Source organism: Ranitomeya imitator, chromosome 1, assembly GCF_032444005.1.
Source record: "Ranitomeya imitator isolate aRanImi1 chromosome 1, aRanImi1.pri, whole genome shotgun sequence".
NCBI classification, from domain to species: Eukaryota; Metazoa; Chordata; class Amphibia; order Anura; family Dendrobatidae; genus Ranitomeya; species Ranitomeya imitator.
The window spans coordinates 725,995,229-726,020,071 of record NC_091282.1 but is presented as its reverse complement, the minus strand read 5'-3'; the positions used below and the strand labels follow the sequence as shown (position 1 = coordinate 726,020,071).

General features: G+C 45.4%; 1 protein-coding gene across 1 annotated transcript in view; it reads right to left on the bottom strand.

Annotated features, from left to right (window-relative positions):
• Positions 1–8,322: 8,322 nt before the first annotated feature.
• Positions 8,323–24,843, bottom strand: part of LTK (leukocyte receptor tyrosine kinase) — a 347,686-nt gene continuing 331,165 nt past the window's right edge. The window contains exons 24-29 of the mRNA XM_069732538.1: positions 15,711–15,808; positions 13,570–13,662; positions 13,158–13,259; positions 12,556–12,690; positions 12,323–12,413; positions 8,323–9,580 (exon numbers count right to left, since the gene is read on the bottom strand). Coding sequence (XP_069588639.1) covers positions 9,200–9,580; positions 12,323–12,413; positions 12,556–12,690; positions 13,158–13,259; positions 13,570–13,662; positions 15,711–15,808 — 900 coding nt within the window. The 3' untranslated portion in view covers positions 8,323–9,199. The remainder of the gene's footprint in view (positions 9,581–12,322; positions 12,414–12,555; positions 12,691–13,157; positions 13,260–13,569; positions 13,663–15,710; positions 15,809–24,843) is intronic.

Here is a 24,843-nt window from a genome sequence, read left to right as displayed (position 1 = left end):
AGAGAGGGTTTGTTACACTCCAAGGTGTTCCCCAGGTTGCCTTTCCTGAGCTTCGATCTTCCGGCTCTCGTTTAGTAGTTGTTGGAAACTACGCTGCATTGGGCCTACAAATTGGGTATGGGGTGTAGAGAGATGGTGTGTTCCACTCCAAGGTGTTCCCCAGGTTGCCTTTCCTGAGCTTCGATCTTCCGGCTCTCGTTTAGTAGTTGTTGGAAACTACGCTGCATTAGGCCTACAAATTGGGTATGGGGTGTAGAGAGATGGTGTGTTCCACTGTAGAGAGATGGTGTGTTCCACTCCAAGGTGTTCCCCAGGTTTCCTCTCCATTGCTTCGATCTTCCGGCTCTCGTTTAGTAGTTGTTGGAAACTACGCTGCATTAGGCCTACAAATTGGGTATGGGGTGTAGAGAGATGGTGTGTTACACTCCAAGGTGTTCCCCAGGTTTCCTCTCCATTGCTTCGATCTTCCGGCTCTCGTTTAGTAGTTGTTGGAAACTACGCTGCATTAGGCCTACAAATTGGGTATGGGGTGTAGAGAGATGGTGTGTTCCACTGTAGAGAGATGGTGTGTTCCACTCCAAGGTGTTCCCCAGGTTTCCTCGCCAATGCTTCGATCATCATGCTCTCGTTTAGTAGTTGTTGGAAACTACGCTGCATTAGGCCTACAAATTGGGTATGGGGTGTAGAGAGATGGTGTGTTCCACTCCAAGGTGTTCTCCAGGTTGCCTTTCCTGAACTTCTATCTTCAGGCTCTCATTAAATTGTGGTTAAACGGAACAACTGCATTTGGCGTACTAGTTGGTTTGGGGCCTACTATCGGTGTCTGCCGCTCCTTGCTGTTCTCCTGGTTTCCTGTCCTGAAATTCCGTTTTCAGGCGCTCGTTAAGTAGTTGTTAATGTTAGACTGCATTTGGCCTACTAGTTGGGTTGGGGCCTACTATCGGTGTCTGCCACTCCTTGCTGTTCTCCTCCACTGAACAAAGCTGTGCCGCCTGTTTACTACTGTTGCCAATTTTGAACTGCATTTCGACTACTTACTGATTTGGGCCTACTCTCTGTGTCAGCCTCTCATTCCAGTTGTCCTCCACTGCAATGCCCCCTGATTAGTCCTGTGTTACCAATTTTGAACTGCATTTAGCCCACTTTATTCTTTGGGCCTATATCTGTGTTTCCTCCTCATCCTGCCCATTGCCCAGCCAGTGATAGATGAGTCTGCTGGTACATTGACCCATAACGCAACATTTCCCGTGCACGCTACACTGCAAGATTGTGACCCTGCTGAAAGTCAGGTCCCCCTTCCCGCATACCATACCACCTTACACAGGGACAAACAGGAAGGTGCAGATGAAAGTGCAGGTTCCTTCATCAGGTGGGGGGAGGAATACTAGTTGGCGACGTCACTGGCACAGGGCCTCTCATGGTACGCAAAAGTGTTGCTGCCGGTGGGAGGCGCCCCCGCCGTGCAAACACACCGCTGTACTTTGAGGGGCCCTGTGCCAGTGCCAATGCCAACGAGTGGGCCCCCCCTGCTTGCTCAGGTTCACAGCACTTGCAAAGTTGAAATACTTACCTCTCCCTGCTCCACTGCCGTGACGTGGTCCAGATTTCCTGGGCCCACTAATTACTTGAACCAGCCCTACCCACCACAACTTTAGCCAAATGACCCCCAATTTCAAATGCCTTCCAATCATTATAAGGTAAATTACGCTTGACAAGCTTCATTAAGAAGAATGGATGGTTTTGACATTAAAATGGGCACTCTAGGTGTTTTCCTGGCCCCCACTCACTGCCGACTATGCTGCCCCATTGACTTGCATTGGGTTTCGTGTTTCGGTCGATCCCGACTTTACGTCATAATCGGCCGATTTCACTCGACCCGACTTTTGAGATAGTCGGGTTTCGCGAAACCCGGCTCGACTCTAAAAAGGTCAAGGTCGCTCAACTCTACTATACACGTCATCCCCTGACCTTACCCCTGCTGTACTACACAACGCCACTGACTGTCTGTCTGCAGTCTCCAACATCATGTCCGCTCTCTATCTGAAACTCAACCTCTCCAAAACTGAACTTCTTCTGCTCCCACCATCTATTAACCTCCATAAATCTGACATTTCCCTCTCCGTAGGTGGCTCCATAATAACACCCCGGCAGCAGGCGCGCTATCTGGGTGCTACATTTGACTCCGATCTCTCCTTCAGATCCCATATACAATCTCTTGCCCGCTCGTGCCGCTTACACCTAAATAACATCTCTAGAATCCGCCCTTTTCTCACCATGGAAACAACAAAAACCCTCACTGTCGCCCCGATCCATTCCCGCCTGGACTACTGTAATACTCTATTAATTGGCCTCCCCCTCACTCCACTTTCCCCTCTCCAGTCTATCCTTAATGCAGCAGCCAGGGTCGTCCATCTAGCTAATCAGTATTCAGAAGTGTCCGCTCTTCGCCAGTCATTACACTGGCTGCCCATTCATTACAGGATACAATTCAAAGTACTTGTTCTCACCCACAAAGCTTTCCACAGTGAGGCACCCCCTTACATCTCCTCACTCATTTCGGTCTATCAGCCTAACCGACCGCTGCGCTCTGCAAATGACTTTCGACTAACCTCTGCACTGATCTGTACCTCCCACTCCCGACTCCAAGACTTCTCCCGCGCTGCGCCAATCCTCTGGAATGCTCTACCCCAAGATATTAGGACCATCCACAACTTGCATAGTTTTAGGCGCTCACTCAAAACACATTTGTTCAGAGCGGCCTACCATGTTAACTAATCAAAGTCATTTCATGTTTGTGTGTGTAGCCCATTCACTATCTCCATCTACCCCCCACCCCCTGAAGATGGCTGGACCATCATTGTAAATACATCATTGTAAGTACACACCTGTACTTTGTATCTCCCCCTCCTCATTGTAGATTGTAAGCTCTCACGAGCAGGGTCGTCTGATTTTGCTTTAATTATTGTATTGTTAATGTTGTTACCTATGACTGTTGTGTTTGAAACTGTTAAACTGTAAAGCGCTGCGGAATATGTTGCCGCTATATAAATAAAGATTATTATTATTACTATGACATTTCTCTTTTGACTGTCATATATCCTTCAGGTCTGAGTGGTTCTTACAGGTTATTCTGTATCTTTGCTGTGAATTTAGCAGAAGAAAAAATGGGATGTTCACAAGAAGATACAGAGTTTAGCTGTTGTGCCTGTTACATTTTTATTTTTGTAAGGATTTGCATTTTTCATGTTTCCATTTATCTCCAGATCATGCATAACTTCGACCAAAATTATGGCTTGTAATCAAGCATTTTCTACATCCATGAGGGCATCCACACAATGGAAATACTTATTTAGGTGTCACATAAAGACAACCCATTTTTTTAAAAGATTGCTGCACAGTGATTAGCTGGAGAAAACCATGTCTGGATAAAATAAAAGGCCAAGTATGTAATAAATGAACATGTTGGGTCTTACTAAATGGCCCTCTGTTCTTGAAGAGAGCAAAAAATCCCCTTTACGAAGCGCAGAGGTCCAAAAAGATCATAAAAACAGTGTCTGTCGTCATTAGACAATCCGTTAAACAAAATCCTGTCAGCATGGCGGCTCCGTAGTTAGAACTGTTGCTCTGCAGCTCTGGGGTCCTGGGTTCAAATCGCAGCAAGGACAACACCTGCAAGAAGTCTGTATGTTCTCCCCGTGTTAGCGTGGGTTTCCTCCGGGTACTCCGGTTTCCTCCCACACTCCAAAGACATACTGATAGGGAATGTAGATTGTGAGCCTCAATGGGGACAGAGATGATGATGTCTGTAAAGCACTGCGGAATTAATGGTGCTACATAAATGAGTAAAATAATGTTTTTGCATAAGTAGTGGTGAAATAGTGAAGGCGCTTGTTCCCCAATAAAAATGATACCTTTTTTGTAGAGCTCTGTTCTACCAGTCCCGAAAAAAATAGAAGCCATCTACAGAAGTGCACTGGGGGTCTGTCAATGATGTCCAGGTGCACTGACACGCCCCCAGTGCACTTCCAGCCTGATTTAAATATTTAGTCTTCTCTAGATTTCTCATGACAAGCACTTCAGATAGCTATGAAAATATAATATTATTGGTGGACAAGAGCCTCCACAGCCATAACACTACAGCTGTACATAAAAATGTGCTGACAGGTTCAGTCCAAGTGATAGAACCAATTGTACCCCTACACTGGCACAGGAAGACCACCCACACGTCGCATCCACACAGAAACTGAGAGGACAATTGTATGAGACTGTTATCACTGAAGCCTACAGAAAGTCTTGTGGATACACTATATATGTTAAAGATTAGGAGAACCCCTTTAAAGGGAACCTGTCACCCCCAAAATCGAAGATGAGCTAAGCTCACCGGCATCAGGGGCTTATCTACAGCATTCTGTAATGCTGTAGATAAGCCCCCGATGTAACCTGAAAGATGAGAAAAAGAGGTTAAATTATATTCACCCTGGGGCGTTCCCTCTGCAGTCCGGTCCGATGGGCGTCGCGGTCCGGGGCATCCCATCTTCTTATGATGATGTCCTCTTCTTGTCTTCACGCTGCAGCTCCGGAACAGGCGTACTTTGTCTGCACTGTTGAGGGCAGAACAAAGTACTGCAGTGCGCAGGTGCCGGGAAAGGTCAGAGAGGCCTGACGCCTGCACACTGCAGTACTTTGCTCTGCCCTCAACAGGACAGACAAAGTACGCCTGCGCCGGAGCCGCAGCATAAAGACAAGAAGAGGACGTCATCGTAAGAAGATGGGGTGCCCCGTACCGGACTGCGAAGCCCATCGGATTGGACCCTCCCCCCAGGTGAGTATAATCTAACCTCTTTTTCTCATCTTTCAGGATACATTGGGGGCTTATCTACAGCATTACAGAATGCTGTAGATAAGCCCCTGATGCCGGTGAACTTAGCTCATCTTCGATTTTGGGGGTAACAGGTTCCCTTTAAGAACCATTTTTTTCCAACATTTTCCCAGTACATATGTAACACCCCAGGAAGCCGGCTGTTACAGTGGTGTCGCTTTCCTTTCAGGGAGGGTGATGCCATGTCTGGAAGCGAGGCGGATCCCTTTAACAGTTGGTACATACATGCAACATGTTCTGATTCCAGGCCAGAAGGGGGAGCTCTGAACCTGGTTTCAGGGGAGCTTCCCCAGATATATATATTCTGGCTTGGAGGAGGAGTTTGTTAGATTGTGTCAGATAGTCAGTTGGAGGAAAGAGAGGTGAGCAGGAGAGCTAGGGCCGTGCAGCTACATGGTGCTGTCAGGCCAGAGAGGAGAAGCGGACAGTGTTGTATCTGTAGAACGTGCCAGGGAGAAGCACAGGAGAACTAAGGAGCTGGAAGAGAGCTGCGACTGACCTTCCATGCTGAAGCGCAAGAACCGGGCATCGGGAGCCCGACGCTGTGTGGGACTGTATGTCCCATAGCAGAAACTGGAGGGCAGAAGATTCTAGATCGTCTGTCCATACCCACACCCGAAGGCACAGCAACACATAATGCCCGAAGTCAGAATTAGAGACACTTGTAAAAAGGCTCATGCTGCCTGCCATGCGGGTACTGTCTTAGGACAGGGAAAGAGAGGACCTTGTAAGAAGTCATAGGCAGCAAGGGACTCGCCTTACAGCGCTAGAAGGAAGGCTTACAACCTCACCTGGAAAGGGGGATCCATAATCGCTTCCAGGCTGACTGGACCTTACCATCACCCGTTACCGGTACCCTGGACTGTGGCTGCTGCATATCAGTAAAAAAGGTAAAGAGACTGCAACCTTGTATCCTCTAGTTCTTTTCTATACCATCTTTCCCTACGACACCGGGAGCCCTGGGGACCCAGCTTCACCTGTGGGAAGCCCTACCATCCCTGCTGCCATAACATCACCCCAGTGGACCCCTTTTAGCAGCGTCGGTCATCCCTGACTGAATACCACAGATGGTGTCATGAACAAACTTTATTTCAAATAACCCCTTTAAAGACCTTCTCTTTTACTTGGACGCCCAGGGCCACGGACCGGGTCGCTGCCACCGTGACCACCCCTTTAATGACGACTGGACCCGGTACCGAGTACCCCTAGGCCCTAGCGGGGCACTCCACATACAGTAATTGGTCCTGAATGAGACAACACACAATAATCCGCATGTAAAGATAAATAACTTTATTATATTCTTTGTTAGGAAAGTTCATTCTAATAATGTGATCAGCAGTCCATACTACTGGGTTTCATCGCCATGTGTCTTCCCATTGCTGCCAGTTTGTAGGCTGAATGAACACTCATCTATTTCATCTAATAGTGACATTAAAGGGAATCTTGTCAGCACAAAATGACTTTTCAAACTAAGCACAGGTGCTCGGTGCTCCCTTGGTAAGTTGAGCAGTACTGTTTGGTCTTGCCAAGGTGAACCGAGTGCTTGGTTTGAGCATTCATTTTATGCTGCAGAAAATAAACATTGGCACAACCTTAATAAAAACTAAACATGCCTCATTTGAAAATCCTATACCCTGAGCCCTAGCAATTCTAGAAACAAGAAAAATATTCACATCTGGGCAAAGAGAATACAGCTTTGAAAATACTGAGTGGATCTCCCGGATCCTCTTCTGCTGTCTCTCTCCCATGTTCTCGAGTTCAGAAAAAATACATACAGGTCCTTCTCAAAAAATTAGCATATAGTGCTAAATTTCATTATTTACCATAATGTAATGATTACAATTAAACTTTCATATATTATAGATTCATTATCCACCAACTGAAATTTGTCACGTCTTTTATTGTTTTAATACTGATGATTTTGGCATACAACTCCTGATAACCCAAAAAACCTGTCTCAATAAATTAGCATATTTCACCCATCCAATCAAATAAAAGTGTTTTTTAATAACAAACAAAAAAAACATCAAATAATAATGTTCAGTTATGCACTCAATACTTGGTCGGGAATCCTTTGGCAGAAATGACTGCTTCAATGCGGCGTGGCATGGAGGCAATCAGCCTGTGACACTGCTGAGATGTTATGGAGGCCCAGGATGCTTCAATAGCGGCCTTAAGCTCATCCAGAGTGTTGGGTCTTGCGTCTCTCAACTTTCTCTTCACAATATCCCACAGATTCTCTATGGGGTTCAGGTCAGGAGAGTTGGCAGGCCAATTGAGCACAGTAATACCATGGTCAGTAAACCATTTACCAGTGGTTTTGGCACTGTGAGCAGGTGCCAGGTCGTGCTGAAAAATGAAATCTTCATCTCCATAAAGCATTTCAGCCGATGGAAGCATGAAGTGCTCCAAAATCTCCTGATAGCTAGCTGCATTGACCCTGCCCTTGATGAAACACAGTGGACCAACACCAGCAGCTGACATGGCACCCCACACCATCACTGACTGTGGGTACTTGACACTGGACTTCAGGCATTTTGGCATTTCCTTCTCCCCAGTCTTCCTCCAGACTCTGGCACCTTGATTTCCGAATGACATGCAAAATTTGCTTTCATCAGAAAAAAGTACTTGGGACCAATTAGCAACAGTCCAGTGCTGCTTCTCTGTAGCCCATTTCGGCACCTGTAGCCCATTTCCTGCACACGCCTGTGCACGGTGGCTCTGGATGTTTCCACACCAGACTCAGTCCACTGCTTCCTCAGGTTCCCCAAGGTCTGGAATCGGTCCTTCTCCACAATCTTCCTCAGGGTCCGGTCTCCTCTTCTCGTTGTACAGCGTTTTCTGCCACATTGTTTCCTTCCAACAGACTTACCATTGAGGTGCCTTGATACAGCACTCTGGGAACAGCCTATTTGTTGAGAAATTTCTTTCTGGGTCTTACCCTCTTGCTTGAGGGTGTCAATGATGGCCTTCTTGACATCTGTCAGGTCGCTAGTCTTATCCATGATGGGGGTTTTGAGTAATGAACCAGGCAGGGAGTTTATAAAAGCCTCAGGTATCTTTTGCATGTGTTTAGAGTTAATTAGTTGATTCAGAAGATTAGGGTAATAGGTCGTTTAGAGCAGGGGTCCCCAACTCCAGTCCTCAAGGCCCACCAACAGGTCATGTTTTCAGGATTTCCTTTGCATTGCACAGGTGATGCAATTATTACCGGGGCAAGACTAAGGAAATCCTGAAAACATGACATGTTGGTGGGCCTTGAGGACTGGAGTTGGGGACCCCTGGTTTAGAGAACCTTTTCTTGATATGCTAATTTATTGAGACAGGTTTTTTGGGTTATCAGGAGTTGTATGCCAAAATCATCAGTATTAAAACAATAAAAGACGTGACAAATTTCAGTTGGTGGATAATGAATCTATAATATATGAAAGTTTAATTGTAATCATTACATTATGGTAAATAATGAAGTTTAACACTATATGCTAATTTTTTGAGAAGGACCTGTATGGCAGTCCCAGTATAAAGAGCAGTACCTCCCCGCAAGTATGGCAGTGATGTGATGGGAGTACAAGCAGACGGGAGTGAAACAAAGTTGGTAAAAAAAAATAGCTTTGCCTCCATAAGCGGCAGTGTGGATGCCGGAGGAGCATTACCGAAGCCCTTGGTCAGAGCGTGCATGTACTCCAGATATCATGCTAAATAGTTCCTATAAAGATAAAAAGTTCCTCTACTTCTGTGCAGGTGGCAGCTTTGCAGAGATCATGAAGTGCCTTGCATATTTTACATTGTCGGCTGGTTTGGGGTGCCGTGTCCGGTGGGGTGCCATGTTTAGGAATCAGATTTGACTTGAGGGAAGCTCTACTGTCCTATATGCCAACCTCTCTATGGCCCGTTACAAGTGGCCTCCTACTAGTTAGGGTCCCGAAGGTGAGACACCCACCTATCAGACATTTATAGGAAATTGTTGCATTTTTTACCAGCAAATTTTCTGTACAATTACACCAATCATATCACAATTACCCCCCCCAAAAAAATAGGAATAAAAATATATATAATATGAGAAGTGAGGTCAAGGCCCAGTCTACTGGCCTCTGCTAAAGTTTTGGCAACTCTCTTTACAAATGTAATTCACAGTGATCACTGAGAATGTCTGTGTCTCTTCTTCCATCCAACATGTGTTAACGTGGTGTGAGGGTGCAATGAGTTTTCTTTGGAAATGCTGACAATTATTCTAACTTGTGGAGGAACAAGTTCCACAGTCCCAAGGTACAAACCTGAGTCTTCACATCCCAGCAGGTCCACTAGGGCGGTGAAAGAAAGTCAGCAGGTGCTTTCCATCACCCAGGATCCGTACGTTGGGTTCCAAAGATCTTTAGATTTGTTTTTTAGTTTGTGGGACATTTGGGGTTTTGTCTCTGCTGTTGGGTTTGGCTGGACCCATGAACCTTCTGGGGTTTCTGTAACACACTGTAAGCCTGGTGATGAGATGTTCCAGCCCACGAGGTTTTCAACCAGTAACTCTTGAGGGAGATCTCCCAGTTTGTTTTCCATGGTCTGCGTGTCCAACAAAGGAGGAAGAGACGTGTTTCCTACTAGGGTCGACATACCGTTACAGCCACTTGGTCGCATTATTGTGCTCCCCTCATCTTCTGGAGGTGGTCCGCTTTCTACCGGGAGCTCAGTATTGGTGACATCAGGATCCTGAAATATGGGAACACTGGTGATTAAATCTAATCCAACCCAGGGAATAAAACTTGTCTGCTCAAGAGTTCACATTGACTTATGTTCTAGCAGAAACTTTAAGAGACGTGAGTCACCTATTTTTTTATTGATAAACTAGATCAGTTTGTTGTAAAAATATTAAAAAAGAAAATATACAGTGGGTACGGAAAGTATTCAGACCCCTTAAAATTTCTTACTCTTTGTTTCATTGCAGCCATTTGGTAAATTCAAAAAAGTTCATTTTTTTTCTCATTAATGTACACTCTGCACCCCATTTTGACTTAAAAAAAACAGAAATTTTGAAATTCTGCAAATGTATTTAACCCCCCCCCCGAAATATCACATGGTCATAAGTATTCAGACCCTTTGCTCAGACACTCATATTTAAGTCACATGCTGTCCATTTCCTTGTGATCCACCTTAATATGGTTCTACTCCTTCACTGGAGTCCATCTGTGTTTAATTAAACTGATACTTGGTTTGGAAAGACACACACCTGTCTATAAAAGACCTCACAGCTCACAGTGCATGTCAGACCAAATGAGAATCATGAGGTCAAAGGAACTGGCCAAGGAGCTCAGAGACAGAATTGTGGCAAAGGATACAAAAGAATTTCTGCAGTACTCAAGGTTCCTGTCATGATTCGTTCTGGGTTTTAGTCCTGTCTGCCCTTTTACCGGGCTGGTCATGTCTAGGGTTAACTTTGCTCTGCCTCATTCTGGGTTCAGGTTTTATATTTAGCTCCGTTGTATCCTGCAGGTGGTGTCAGTTATAACTTCTGCCCACTGCGTGAGTAGCTGACTCTGGTTATATCCTGATTTGTCCTGCCGCGATCCCTGACTGTTCCCATGTATGTTTATTCCAATTCCCCTCTTCCGACTCAGTGTTTTCCCTTTGTGTTTGGACTCTCTGGTACTTGATTCGGCTTTGTCTCAGACCTGTCTCTGTCTTTTGCTCCTGGTACTTCTACTTCCATCTGGTATTGACCCTCTGGCGCATCTCTGACTCTGAGTTGATTTTCCCCTTTGTACTACGTTACTCTCCTGGTTTTTGACGCGGTTTGTTTGACTACCCTGTTGCCACCTGGTGGTGGCCTCGCTGCAGGTCTGCTCTGGCAAGTGTTGTAGTCTTCCCTCCACTCTACTGCCAGCTATTGGAGCATGCATCTACCTGCATAGCTGCAGCGTGACAGTTCCTAAGAGCACAGTGACCTCCGTAATCTTTAAATGGAAGAAGTTTGGGACCACCAGAAGTCTTCCTAGACCTTGCCGTCCAACCAAAATGAGCAATTGTGGGTAAGAGAGGTAAAGAAGAACCCAAAGATCACTGTGGCTGAGCTCCAGAGATGCAGTAGGGAGATGGGAGAAAGTTCCACAAAGTCAACTCACTGCAGCCTTCCACCACTTGGGCCTTTATGGCAGAGTGGCCCGATGGAAGCCTCTCCCCAGTGTAAGACATATGAAAGCCCGCAAAGAGTTTGCTAAAAAAAACACACGAAGGACTTCCAGACTATGAGAAATAAGATTCTCTTGTCTCATGAGACGAAGATAGACCTTTTTCGTGATAATTGTAAGTGGTATATGTGGAGAAAACTGCTCATCACCTGCCCAATACAATCCCAAAAGTGAAACATGGTGGTGGCAGCATCTTGCTATGGGGGTGTTTTTCAGCTACAGGGAGCGGACGACTGGTTGTCATTGAAGGAAACATAATCCTGGATGAAAACCTCTTCCTGAGTGCTCTGGACCTCAGACTTGGCCGAAGGTTCGCCTTCCAACAAGACAGTGATCCTAAGCACACAGCTAAAATAACAAAGGAGTGGCTTCAGAACAACTTTGTGACCATTCCTGACTGGCCTAGCCAGATCCCTGACCTAAACCCAATTGAGAATCTCTGGAGAGACCTGAAAATGTCCGTCCACCAACGTTCACCATCCAACCTGATGCAACTGGAGAGGGTCTGCAAGGAAGAATGGCAGAGGATCCCCAAATCCAGGTGTGAAAAACTTGTTGCATCATTCCCAAGAAGACTCATGGCTGTACTAGCTCAAACCGGTGCTTCTACTCAATACTGAGCAAAGGGTCTGAATACTTCTCACCATGTAATATTTCAGTTTTTCTTTTTTAATAAATTTGCAAAAATGTCTACATTTCAGTTTTTTTAGTGAAGATGGGGTGCAGAGTGTAAATTAATGAAAAAAAAAGAACTGTTTTTGAATTTACCAAATGGCTGCAATGAAACAAAGAGTGAAAAATTTAGAGGGGTCTGAATACTTTCTGTACCCATTGTACTTCCCCACTGACACACTGACTGGCTGCAAGGAGAGGAGACTGGTGGGGAAATATGTGCAGTGGAATGAAAAACCAACAGGATTGTCGGAAAGTATATGATCTTTTTTTTTATTTTTACGCCCCACCGCTCCAGTGTGTTAAAATAAAAAAGAAAAGATGGGATGTGAAACTAATAACAAAAATGGTGGGGTCCGGCTTGTGGCACCTCCACCAATCAGTTGATTGATGCTGTGTCTCATTGTTTACCAAACACAGCACCAAACATTTTGACCTGGCAGGTCCTATAACATTTGCTATAATATGGGCACTTGCACCACTTTTATTTTGCATGAGTATTGATAAATCCTCTGCCTGTAAGTGGATGTCTGGAGTCAAAATTAAATTTTGCTGACCTTGAAAGCATACAAGTGACTGACGATTTTTTTTATACCTGCGTGCAGTAGCTTATTCTCTCCAGGATGGTAGAGAAGTTGGGTCGATGCTCTGGTGTGTGCTGCCAGCACTGTGTCATTATCCGATAGCTGAAATAAGAAGGAAATACAGATATTGACCCGTAGGAACCTCCAGTGGCAAGAGCTATAGTCCACATGGCTCCAGTTTTAGCTTCAAGGACATATAAAAGAGGCCTAATTAAGTCTACTATTTCTACAAGACATAACTCACACAGGTCCAGGACAATTTTTTGGAGGATCCATGCGACCACCACTTGTGACAAACTCCAGTACCTCTTGATTAGTTTTACATGGGTATGGCATGTAACCTAATGAGAAGATCTCCCACAGTAACACGCCAAAGGACCTACAAAACCAAAGAACAAGAATGATGTGAAAGGCTTTCATTACTTTTTAAAGAAGACTTGAAGTGGCCAGTTTTTGGTTCCGTTTTATTTCTGCTGCTCTCCTGAGTATTGTTTTTTTTTTTAAATCCGCCATACGGTTCCAGAGATGCAAACCTTTTTATTTAGTGCTGCTTTTTATGGTTGTTACTAAGGGAGCGTGTCTCCCAGGATCCTCTGGGGCGTGTCTTTAGGCTGCTCTGTATTATTACCCTGCAAGCGCCGCCCCCTTAGTAAAGACCATGAAAGTTAGCACTATATAAAAAGGCCCATATCTCTGGAACTACATGGCAGATTAAAAAAAATACAATAAGAACACAAACTGGCCACTTTAAAAGGGGTGTCCGATTTGGACCAGACAGCCCCTTTTAAAGATTAAGGTAAAAAAAATCATAACCTGAAAGCTCCTCATTGTGATATGTTATATTACCATGTATCAGTCTTAGAAGTGAAGATTCCCTCTAGGAAAGCCTCAGGAGGCATCCACTTTACAGGCAACATAGCTCTCCCTCCTTTACGGTAATAGCTTGCTCTGGAAAACAGTACAGCACATTTGCACCGCGCATCTGACACGAGTATAACATATAAAAGAAATAAATGACAGCATGTTTCCCATCTTCCTGACATAAGTATGAGTACATGGGCCGTGAGTATAAGGATCATCTTTGCATCCAGTGGAGATTCCCCTTTCTATTCTAGTTTACTTGTCCCGACAATGTAGACTATATCCATTTAATACCTCCGCCAGGTCTCCTCTATCTGACAACAGTATAGGACAGAGGGGGAGACCTGAGCCAGCGCTAGGGATATATGGCTTCCTATGAAAACATTGTGGCACTTACCGGTAAATGTCTCGAGCCATTCCAAAGTCGCCTATTTTTGCCACACGTCCAGTACCGGAGAAGGTCAACAGGCAATTTCTTGCTGCAATATCCCTAGTGGATAAAGGTGCTATTATGGATAAACAAGTTCCTTATTGCACTCACTTTTTCCCTTACAATCCTAAACAATATACGTGTAAGGTGGAAGGGACAATTGCAACAAATTTTATACAAGATAGGTCCTTGAAGGGGTATTCTCAAGTTATTACATTTCTTTAATTACTTAGCATGAAAATAAGCAAGTTTGCAATTGACTTGCTTTTTCAATCTGATGCCATTCTCCTGCAATGAGTGAGAGTTTTTATCTTTCATAGTGTACAGCTGTTTTCCATAGATCTCAACCACTAGTGCCAGTCCAGACCCTCGCTCAATGTGCGCAGTAGTTACATTCCAGGAGAGGAGTTAATTCCTAATATCCCAGCAACCTGTCTCCAGCTCATTGATTTTTATACAGCAGTTACATACCTCCTTCCCTCCCTATCCCTCTTAGCTCCTAACAAGCTGTTTTTTGAAATCTTTCAAAATCAGCAACCCATAGCATTGGCTTCTCCCAGAGCAGTGTTCTTAATCATGCTTCTCACTCTCCGTATCTGTGTGCTTGTTCTCACTCCCCAGAGCTGTGTGCTTGTTCAAATGCCTTTTTAGATCTATATGTAAAAATAGTGATAACAGTGTAGGTTTAGAACAAACCAGTGATATCTGAATGTGTTGAAGCAGAACTTGTGCTGAGCTTCCTACTGTAGTTCTACTAATCCTGCAGCTCTGCTACTCACCAGATCTGTCACTCAAGGAAGAGAGCCCGCCCTTCCAGAAACCAGGAAGTAAGGAAACTGCACTGCTCTGAGCTGCTCAAGAGGCAGGTTGAGAATACACCTTTAAAGGGGTTTCCAGTAAAAAAAAAAAATTAAATACATAAATGTATGTAATACAGGAAGTTATACAACTTACTATTATGCTTTAATTATCAAAGGTGCCCTCATCTTCAGATATCTGGTCCCAGCAGGTATACTTCTAGCTTGTGTTTGATAAAGAACAGCATTTCCTCTGTCAGCACAGCATCAGTCTTGTTGGAGAAGGTGGCTGGCTGGCTGAGTGGCATATTTCAATAGCTAAGTTACAGTTGATGTGTAGACAGAGAAGGAGGCTGGTTTTCTAATTGAGATGAGCCAAGCAGCCATCCATCAAGTCGATTTGTCGGGATCCAGGATCGGAGTGAATTATCTGAAGCTCGGGCACCATTCATAACTGAAGCATATTAGAAAGTTATATTTGCGATCTTACTTTTTTTATTTGGCGCTGTCCTGAGCCAGTTCTGCATCAAAAGTAAGCGGTGCCGATGACATTACAATCCCACACACCTCCAGAGACATTCACAACCATCAGGTATGCTGCACGCCTCTTATTGTATTGAATAGGACACAAGCACTGTACCTGCCAATAGTTTTTGGGTCTTGGGAGTTGTGTGGGGTCTTAAGATCATTTGCGCTGCTCATGTCCGATGGAAAAGTGGCTCTGGATGGTATCGGATAACCCCTTTTACCGTGTGTGAATGGGTCCTGGCCCATCCTAGACACCTTCCTGATTATTTGCCTTTTCTAAACTTGTAAAAAAAACAAACAAAGGAATAAAATAATCTCCGATCACTTACTCTCTTCCCCCAGTGACAGATATCCAGCCTGACCCTTATGCAGCACCACCGATCTTTATTTCCGTGTGTAGTGGTACGTAACCCCTGCAGTCAATCAACGGCAGCAGCATGCATGTGCCATACTAGTGGCATGATGGCTCTCATTACTCTGTGGTGATGCCAGTAGTGCGACACATGCATGCTGCAGCCATTGATTGACTGCAGGGGTCACGTACACACTGAAATAAAGATCGATGGTGCTGCTGGAGGGTCAATGGTCAATCGAATTGCTAGATATGATTTTGATATTTTACAGTATTGACAATCGCTTTACAATAGTTTTACTAGTTTGCTAACCCCTATAAGCGATGACTTGGCACAATAATGTCTGTAAACCGCTGTGGAATTAATGGCGCTATATAAGTGAGTAAAATAAATAGAAGGAAAATGATACGCCTCCGGGTTCTCTACATACCTGTGAATGAAATGGTTCTCCTCTAGGTACTTGCATCCACAAGCGATATCCCTGGCCATGTTGAGCAGGTCGGTCATTGTTAGGGACGATGGTTGATTCTGATGAAAGACAAAAAATAGAATAACATTAAAATCTATTTAAAAGGTGACATCACCCTAATACATTACTATGTGTCCAAGGGGCATAATGGCTGCGCTTTGGACGCAGCGGATACCTCGCTCCACCCAAAGCGCCGCCCCCCTTTGTACACGTTGTTATTCCGCATGTGTTCATTGGATACATGCGGAATCATCGTATCCTATCCATAGACTGGGTTATTTATCTGTTGCTTCATAGCTCCCCGGCATCGCGTTCCCGCGCAGGCATACTGATCTGCCCTGTTGAGGGCAGAGCAAAGTACTGCAGTGCGCAGGCGCCGGGCCTCTCTGACCTTTTCCAGCACCTGTGCACTGCAGTACTTTGCTCTGCACTCAACAGGGCAGATAATTACGCCTGCATAGGAGCACGATGTCGGGGAGCCATGAAGCAACAGGAGGGCGGCAATCATAAAAAGATGGGAGGCGTCGGACCCGCGACACCCATCGGACCGCCTCGCAGGAGAGTATAATAAAAGTTATTTTTCTTCTCTTGTAGGTCGGATCGGGGCTTATCTACCGCATTATACAATGCTGTATATCATCCCTGAAAGGCAGTGGCCGTATGTCATATCGGCCAAACCTGGTGACAGGTTGCCTTTAAAGGAGCTTTCCTTTTTTTCATTTTTATTTACCTATAAGCTCAACATCCCAACAACAGCACGTGACCACTGGAGCCAATTATTAGGCTGAAAAGTCTGGTGCTATTAATGTCAGCATCACGTCTGAGGCCAGTGATTGGCTGCAATGATCACATGCTGTAGTAGTGACATCAACAAACTTCGGAGCAGTGGTAGATAAGCAACGCTGGATCATCAGAGGGTGTGTAAAGCAGTTTATGTTGACAGCAAAATCAACGATTATGTTCACAACAGTTTCTAAAGGGCTAAACCTAAAATATTATATTATTTATTGCCTACATGGGGGTCTGCAGCCCCTTCTTGAATGAAGTGGAATTTTTTAAAACTTTTTTATATAATGCCACCGTTTTCCACAGCGCTTTACAGACAGTCATGACTGTCCCCATTGGGATCACAATCTGCATGCTCTATCAGTATGTCTTTGGAGAGTGAGAGGAACCCAGAGGAAACCCACACAAATACGAGGAGAAGATACAAACTCCTTGCGGATGTTGTCCTTGCTGCTAACCATTGAGCCACCGAGCTACCATGGTGTCACAGTGGAATTGTACCCACTGGACCTCCACCCTATTCACTGTCAATAGGACTGTTTTTAAAAAAAAAAAACACCAGAAAAAAGGCAGAGATGCCCAGGCCTCCAAACAAATGTACTATTAGGGTGCAGTGGACCCAATTAAAGATGGCAGTGACACAGGTGCAGCAATACCGAAGAAACAACCACTTTAAATCTAGTGTGTGGCTGTTTGGTATATTAGTGCACAAAAAATTATAAAAATCTGTATGCGGTGTTGTTCAAATCAGGTGATGCCCAGCATCTGGCTTACAGCCACAGTTTTTTTTTTTTTTGGAGGATTTATAAGTCCTCTTAGTGTGTCGGTGACCTCTGTTTTTTTTTTGTTTAGTGATAGGACTCGTAAATGTGGGGACCCGCGACGTTGATTGTGAGCTTCCATATTTTGGCCATAATAACAAGTAATACCTCAAAATCCGCGTCGCTGATTGGTCGCGGCTGGCTGGGCGCGACCAATCAGCGACAGGCACAGTCCGGCCGCAAATTGGCCCCTCCCTACTCCCCTCCAGTCAGTGCCCCCTCCATAATCCGGATCCGGCTTGATCTGGGGGCCGCCGGAGGGGGAGTATATAACTATTTTTTATTTTAATTCTTTTTTAAAAAGGGATATGGTGCCCACATTGGTATATAATACGTGGGCTGTGTAATATACTACATGAGCTGTGTTATATACTGTGTGGGCTGTGTTATATACTACGTCACTGTGCTATATACTACGTGGGCTGTGCTATATACTACGTGGCTGTGCTATATACTACGTGGCTGTGCTATATACTACGTGGCTGTGTTATATACTGCGTGGGCTGTGTTATATACTGCTTGGGCTGTGCTATATACTACGTGGGCTGTGTTATATACTGCATGGGATGTGCTATATACTACGTGGGCTGTGCTATATACTACGTGGGCTGTATTATATACTGCATGGTATGTGCTATATACTACGTGGGCTGTGCTATATACTACGTGGGCTGTATTATATGCTGCGTGGGCTGTGCTATATACTATGTGGGCTGTGTTATATATTACGTGGGCTGTGTTATATACTGCATGTGCTGTACTTTATACTACGTGGGCTGTGCTATATACTACGTGGGCTGTGCTACATACTACGTGGGCTGTGATATATACTGTGTGGGCTGTGCTATATACTACGTGGCAGTGCTATATACTATGTGGCTGTGTTATATACTATGTGGCTGTGCTATATACTACGTGGGCTGTGTTATATGCTATGTGGGCTGTGAGACTTTTGCCCGGGGCCCTCAAAAACCTGCATCTGGCCCTGGCTTCACTGATAGTTCACGGCCAGCCGGGAGCGACCAATCAGCGACAGATGCAGTCTTGCCGCGATTTGGCTCGGGATTTGAACCACGCTTCGCTAATTGGTCGCTCCCCCGCATCGCTGATTGGTCGCGCCCGGCCGGCCTCGACCAATCAGAGTTCATAAATAAACTACATACATATACTAGAACGAGAATAACATGAAGGACAGTCTTTGAGGGAGAGAATAACAAGGAGGACAGTTGTTGTGAATTCTGTGGCAGAGCTCCCTCCTGTGGTCACAAGTGGTACTTCGGCTGATTCTCTCTGTGAGCTTCCGTTGGTGGAGGAAAGTGGTACTGCGGCTTCTGAGTTTCCTTCCTCAGGTGATGTGGTGAAGTCGTTAGGTGCTGCTCTATTTAACTCCACCTAGTGCTTTGATCCTGGCCTCCAGTCAATGTTCTAGTATTGGACCTGTTTCCTCCTGGATCGTTCCTGTGGCCTGCTGCTCTGCATAGCTAAGTTCTGCTTTGCTATTTTGTTTACTGTTTTTTTCTGTCCAGCTTGTCTATTTGTTTTTTCCTGCTTGCTGGAAGCTCTGGGACGCAGAGGGTGTACCTCCGTGCCGTTAGTTCGGTACGGAGGGTCTTTTTGCCCCCTTTGCGTGGTTTTTGTAGGGTTTTGTGTTGACCGCAAAGTTACCTTTCCTATCCTCGCTCTGTTCAGAAAGTCGGGCCTCACTTTGCTAAATCTATTTCATCTCTACGTTTGTCTTTTCATCTTAACTCACAGTCATTATATGTGGGGGCTGCCTTTTCCTTTGGGGTATTTCTCTGAGGCAAGGTAGGCTTATTTTCTATCTTCAGGCTAGCTAGTTTCTCAGGCTGTGCCGAGTTGCATAGGGAGCGTTAGGCGCAATCCACGGCTGCCTCTAGTGTGGTTGGAGAGGATTAGGGATTGCGGTCAGCAGAGTTCCCACGTCTCAGAGCTCGTTCAATGTTTTTGGATTATTGTCAGGTCACTGTATGTGCTCTGACCTCTATGTCCATTGTGATACTGAATTACCTTATCATAACAGTACTGGAGGCCAAAAGTACTAATGATTCTCAATAGAGGGAAAAAAGAAGTTCTGAGACCATTTTTTTTTCTCTGCACTGTGTTTTGCCTTTTTTTTCCCCTAGACATTTGGGTGGTTCAGGACACAGGTGTAGCGATGGACATTAAAGGTCTGTCTTCATGTGTGGATCAGCTCACGGCAAGAGTACAAAATATTCAAGACTTTGTGGTTCAGAATTCTATGTTAGAACCGAGAATTCCTATTCCTGATTTGTTTTTTGGAGATAGAACTAAATTTCTGAGTTTCAAAAATAATTGTAAACTATTTCTGGCTTTGAAACCTCGCTCCTCTGGTGACCCAGTTCAACAAGTTAGGATCATTATTTCTTTTTTACGTGGCGACCCTCAGGACTGGGCATTTTCTCTTGCGTCAGGAGATCCTGCATTAAGTAATATTGATGCGTTTTTCCTGGCGCTCGGATTGCTGTACGATGAACCTAATTCAGTGGATCAGGCAGAGAAAAATTTGCTGGCTCTGTGTCAGGGTCAGGATGAGATAGAGGTATATTGTCAGAAATTTAGAAAGTGGTCCGTACTCACTCAATGGAATGAAGGTGCGCTCGCAGCTATTTTCAGAAAAGGTCTCTCTGAAGCCCTTAAGGATGTCATGGTGGGATTTCCTATGCCTGCTGGTCTGAATGAGTCTATGTCTTTGGCCATTCAGATCGGTCGACGCTTGCGTGAGCGTAAATCTGTGCACCATTTGGCGGTATTATCTGAGCTTATACCTGAGCCTATGCAGTGCGATAGGACTTTGACCAGAGTTGAACGGCAAGAACACAGACGTCTGAATGGGCTGTGTTTCTACTGTGGTGATTCCACTCATGCTATCTCTGATTGTCCTAAGCGTACTAAGCGGTTCGCTAGGTCTGCCACCATTGGTACGGTACAGTCAAAATTTCTTCTGTCCGTTACCTTGATCTGCTCTTTGTCGTCGTATTCTGTCATGGCATTTGTGGATTCAGGCGCTGCCCTGAATTTGATGGACTTGGAGTATGCTAGGCGTTGTGGGTTTTTCTTGGAGCCCTTGCAGTGTCCTATTCCATTGAGAGGAATTGATGCTACGCCTTTGGCCAAGAATAAGCCTCAGTACTGGACCCAGCTGACCATGTGCATGGCTCCTGCACATCAGGAAGTTATTCGCTTTCTGGTGTTGCATAATCTGCATGATGTGGTCGTGTTGGGGTTGCCATGGCTACAAGTCCATAATCCAGTATTAGATTGGAAATCCATGTCTGTCCAGCTGGGGTTGTCAGGGGGTACATGGTGATGTCCCATTTCTGACTATTTCGTCATCCACTCCTTCTGAGGTTCCAGAGTTCTTGTCTGATTACCGGGATGTATTTGATGAGCCCAAGTCCGATACCCTACCTCCGCATAGGGATTGTGATTGTGCTATCGATTTGATTCCTGGTAGTAAATTCCCAAAAGGTCGACTGTTTAATTTATCTGTACCTGAGCACGCCGCTATGCGGAGTTATGTGAAGGAGTCCTTGGAGAAGGGGCATATTCGCCCGTCATCGTCGCCATTAGGAGCAGGGTTCTTTTTTGTAGCCAAGAAGGATGGTTCACTGAGACCTTGTATAGATTACTGCCTTCTAAATAAGATCGCGGTTAAATTTCAGTACCCCTTGCCGTTGTTATCTGATTTGTTTGCTCGGATTAAGGGGGCTAGTTGGTTCACCAAGATAGATCTTCGTGGTGCGTATAATCTTGTGCGTATTAAGCGAGGCCATGAATGGAAAACTGCATTTAATACGCCCGAGGGCCATTTTGAGTATCTAGTAATGCCATTCGGACTTGCCAATGCTCCATCAGTATTTCAGTCCTTTATGCATGACATCTTCCGAGAGTACCTGGATAAATTCCTGATTGTGTACTTGGATGACATTTTGATCTTCTCGGATGATTGGGAGTCTCATGTGAAGCAGGTCAGAACGGTGTTTCAGGTCCTGCGTGCTAATTCTTTGTTTGTGAAGGGATCAAAGTGTCTCTTTGGTGTTCAGAAGGTTTCATTTTTGGGGTTCATCTTTTCCCCTTCTACTATCGAGATGGACCCTGTTAAGGTCCAAGCCATCCATGATTGGACTCAGCCGACATCTCTGAAAAGTCTGCAAAAGTTCCTGGGCTTTGCTAATTTTTATCGTCGCTTCATCTGCAATTTTTCTAGTATTGCTAAACCATTGACCGATTTGACCAAGAAGGGTGCTGATGTGGTCAATTGGTCTTCTGCTGCTGTGGAAGCTTTTCAAGAGTTGAAGCGTCGTTTTTCTTCTGCCCCTGTGTTGTGTCAACCAGATGTTTCGCTTCCGTTCCAGGTCGAGGTTGATGCTTCTGAGATTGGAGCAGGTGCTGTTTTGTCGCAGAGAAGTTCTGACTGCTCGGTGATGAAACCATGCGCCTTCTTTTCCAGGAAGTTTTCGCCTGCTGAGCGAAATTATGATGTGGGCAACCGTGAGTTGCTGGCCATGAAGTGGGCATTCGAGGAGTGGCGTCATTGGCTCGAAGGAGCTAAGCATCGCGTGGTGGTCTTGACTGATCATAAGAACTTGACTTATCTCGAGTCTGCCAAGCGGTTGAATCCTAGACAGGCTCGTTGGTCGCTGTTTTTTGCCCGTTTTGACTTTGTGATTTCGTACCTTCCGGGCTCTAAAAATGTGAAGGCGGATGCTCTGTCTAGGAGTTTTGTGCCCGACTCGCCGGGTTTGTCTGAGCCGGCGGGTATCCTCAAAGAGGGAGTAATTGTGTCTGCCATCTCCCCTGATTTGCGGCGGGTGCTGCAAAAATTTCAGGCTAATAAACCTGATCGTTGCCTAGTGGAGAAACTGTTTGTCCCTGATAGGTGGACGAATAAAGTTATCTCTGAGGTTCATTGTTCGGTGTTGGCTGGTCATCCTGGAATCTTTGGTACCAGAGAGTTAGTGGCTAGATCCTTTTGGTGGCCATCTCTGTCGCGGGATGTGCGTACTTTTGTGCAGTCCTGTGGGATTTGTGCTCGGGCTAAGCCCTGCTGTTCTCGTGCCAGTGGGTTGCTTTTGCCCTTGCTGGTCCCGAAGAGGCCTTGGACACATATCTCTATGGATTTTATTTCAGATCTTCCCGTCTCTCAAAAGATGTCAGTCATTTGGGTGGTCTGTGATCGCTTCTCTAAGATGGTCCATTTGGTACCCTTGTCTAAATTGCCTTCCTCCTCTGATTTGGTGCCATTGTTCTTCCAGCATGTGGTTCGTTTACATGGCATTCCAGAGAATATCGTTTCTGACAGAGGTTCCCAGTTTGTTTCGAGGTTTTGGCGAGCCTTTTGTGGTAGGATGGGCATTGATTTGTCTTTTTCCTCGGCTTTCCATCCTCAGACTAATGGCCAGACCGAACGAACCAATCAGACCTTGGAAACATATCTGAGATGCTTTGTTTCTGCTGATCAGGATGACTGGGTGTCCTTTTTGCCTTTGGTTGAGTTCGCCCTTAATAATCGGGCCAGCTCGGCTACCTTGGTTTCGCCGTTTTTCTGCAACTCTGGGTTCCATCCTCGTTTCTCTTCAGGGCAGGTTGAGTCTTCGGACTGTCCTGGTGTGGATACTGTGGTGGACAGGTTGCAGCAGATTTGGACTCATGTAGTGGACAATTTGACCTTGTCCCAGGAGAAGGCTCAACGTTTCGCTAATCGCAGACGCTGTGTGGGTCCCCGACTTCGTGTTGGGGATTTGGTTTGGTTATCTTCTCGTCATATTCCTATGAAGGTTTCCTCTCCTAAATTTAAGCCTCGTTTCATTGGTCCATATAGGATTTCTGAGGTTCTTAATCCTGTGTCTTTTCGTCTGACCCTTCCAGATTCTTTTTCCATACATAACGTATTCCATAGGTCATTGTTGCGGAGATACGTGGCACCTATGGTTCCATCTGTTGATCCTCCTGCCCCGGTTTTGGTGGAGGGGGAGTTGGAGTATATTGTGGAGAAGATTTTGGATTCTCGTGTTTCAAGACGGAAACTCCAGTATCTGGTTAAGTGGAAGGGTTATGCTCAGGAAGATAATTCCTGGGTCTTTGCCTCTGATGTCCATGCTCCTGATCTTGTTCGTGCCTTTCATATGGCTCATCCTGGTCGTCCTGGGGGCTCTGGTGAGGGTTCGGTGACCCCTCCTCAAGGGGGGGGGGGTACTGTTGTGAATTCTGTGGCAGAGCTCCCTCCTGTGGTCACAAGTGGTACTTCGGCTGATTCTCTCTGTGAGCTTCCGTTGGTGGAGGAAAGTGGTACTGCGGCTTCTGAGTTTCCTTCCTCAGGTGATGTGGTGAAGTCGTTAGGTGCTGCTCTATTTAACTCCACCTAGTGCTTTGATCCTGGCCTCCGGTCAATGTTCTAGTATTGGACCTGTTTCCTCCTGGATCGTTCCTGTGGCCTGCTGCTCTGCATAGCTAAGTTCTGCTTTGCTATTTTGTTTACTGTTTTTTTCTGTCCAGCTTGTCTATTTGTTTTTTCCTGCTTGCTGGAAGCTCTGGGACGCAGAGGGTGTACCTCCGTGCCGTTAGTTCGGTACGGAGGGTCTTTTTGCCCCCTTTGCATGGTTTTTGTAGGGTTTTGTGTTGACCGCAAAGTTACCTTTCCTATCCTCGCTCTGTTCAGAAAGTCGGGCCTCACTTTGCTAAATCTATTTCATCTCTACGTTTGTCTTTTCATCTTAACTCACAGTCATTATATGTGGGGCTGCCTTTTCCTTTGGGGTATTTCTCTGAGGCAAGGTAGGCTTATTTTCTATCTTCAGGCTAGCTAGTTTCTCAGGCTGTGCCGAGTTGCATAGGGAGCGTTAGGCGCAATCCACGGCTGCCTCTAGTGTGGTTGGAGAGGATTAGGGATTGCGGTCAGCAGAGTTCCCACGTCTCAGAGCTCGTTCTATGTTTTTGGATTATTGTCAGGTCACTGTATGTGCTCTGACCTCTATGTCCATTGTGGTACTGAATTACCTTATTATAACAGACAGTGTGTGAGGGAGAGAATAAAAGTTTTCCCCGTTTTTAAGTTTATCATATGGTAAAATAAATGGTGTCTTTGAAAACTATAAGTCATCCTGTAGAAAACAAGCTGTCATACAATGATAGATGACTAATAAAGTTTTGACTCTTAAAATAAAGACAGGAGAAAAACAATGGCAGTGTGTCCAATGGGTTAAAACATAAATGTAAGCACCAATGTGTATATGAATACTAGATGGTGGCCCGATTCTAACGCATCGGGAATCTATCTATACAATCGTCTAAGAGGTACTTCCTTCTGTTTGTCTGTCTTTCTGTCTGTAACGGAAATCCCGCGTCGCTGATTGGTCGCTGCCGGCAGGCCGCGACCAATCAGTGACAGGCTTAGTCTGGCCGCAAATTGGCCCCTCCCTTCTCTCCTCAAGTCAGTGCCCCCTCCC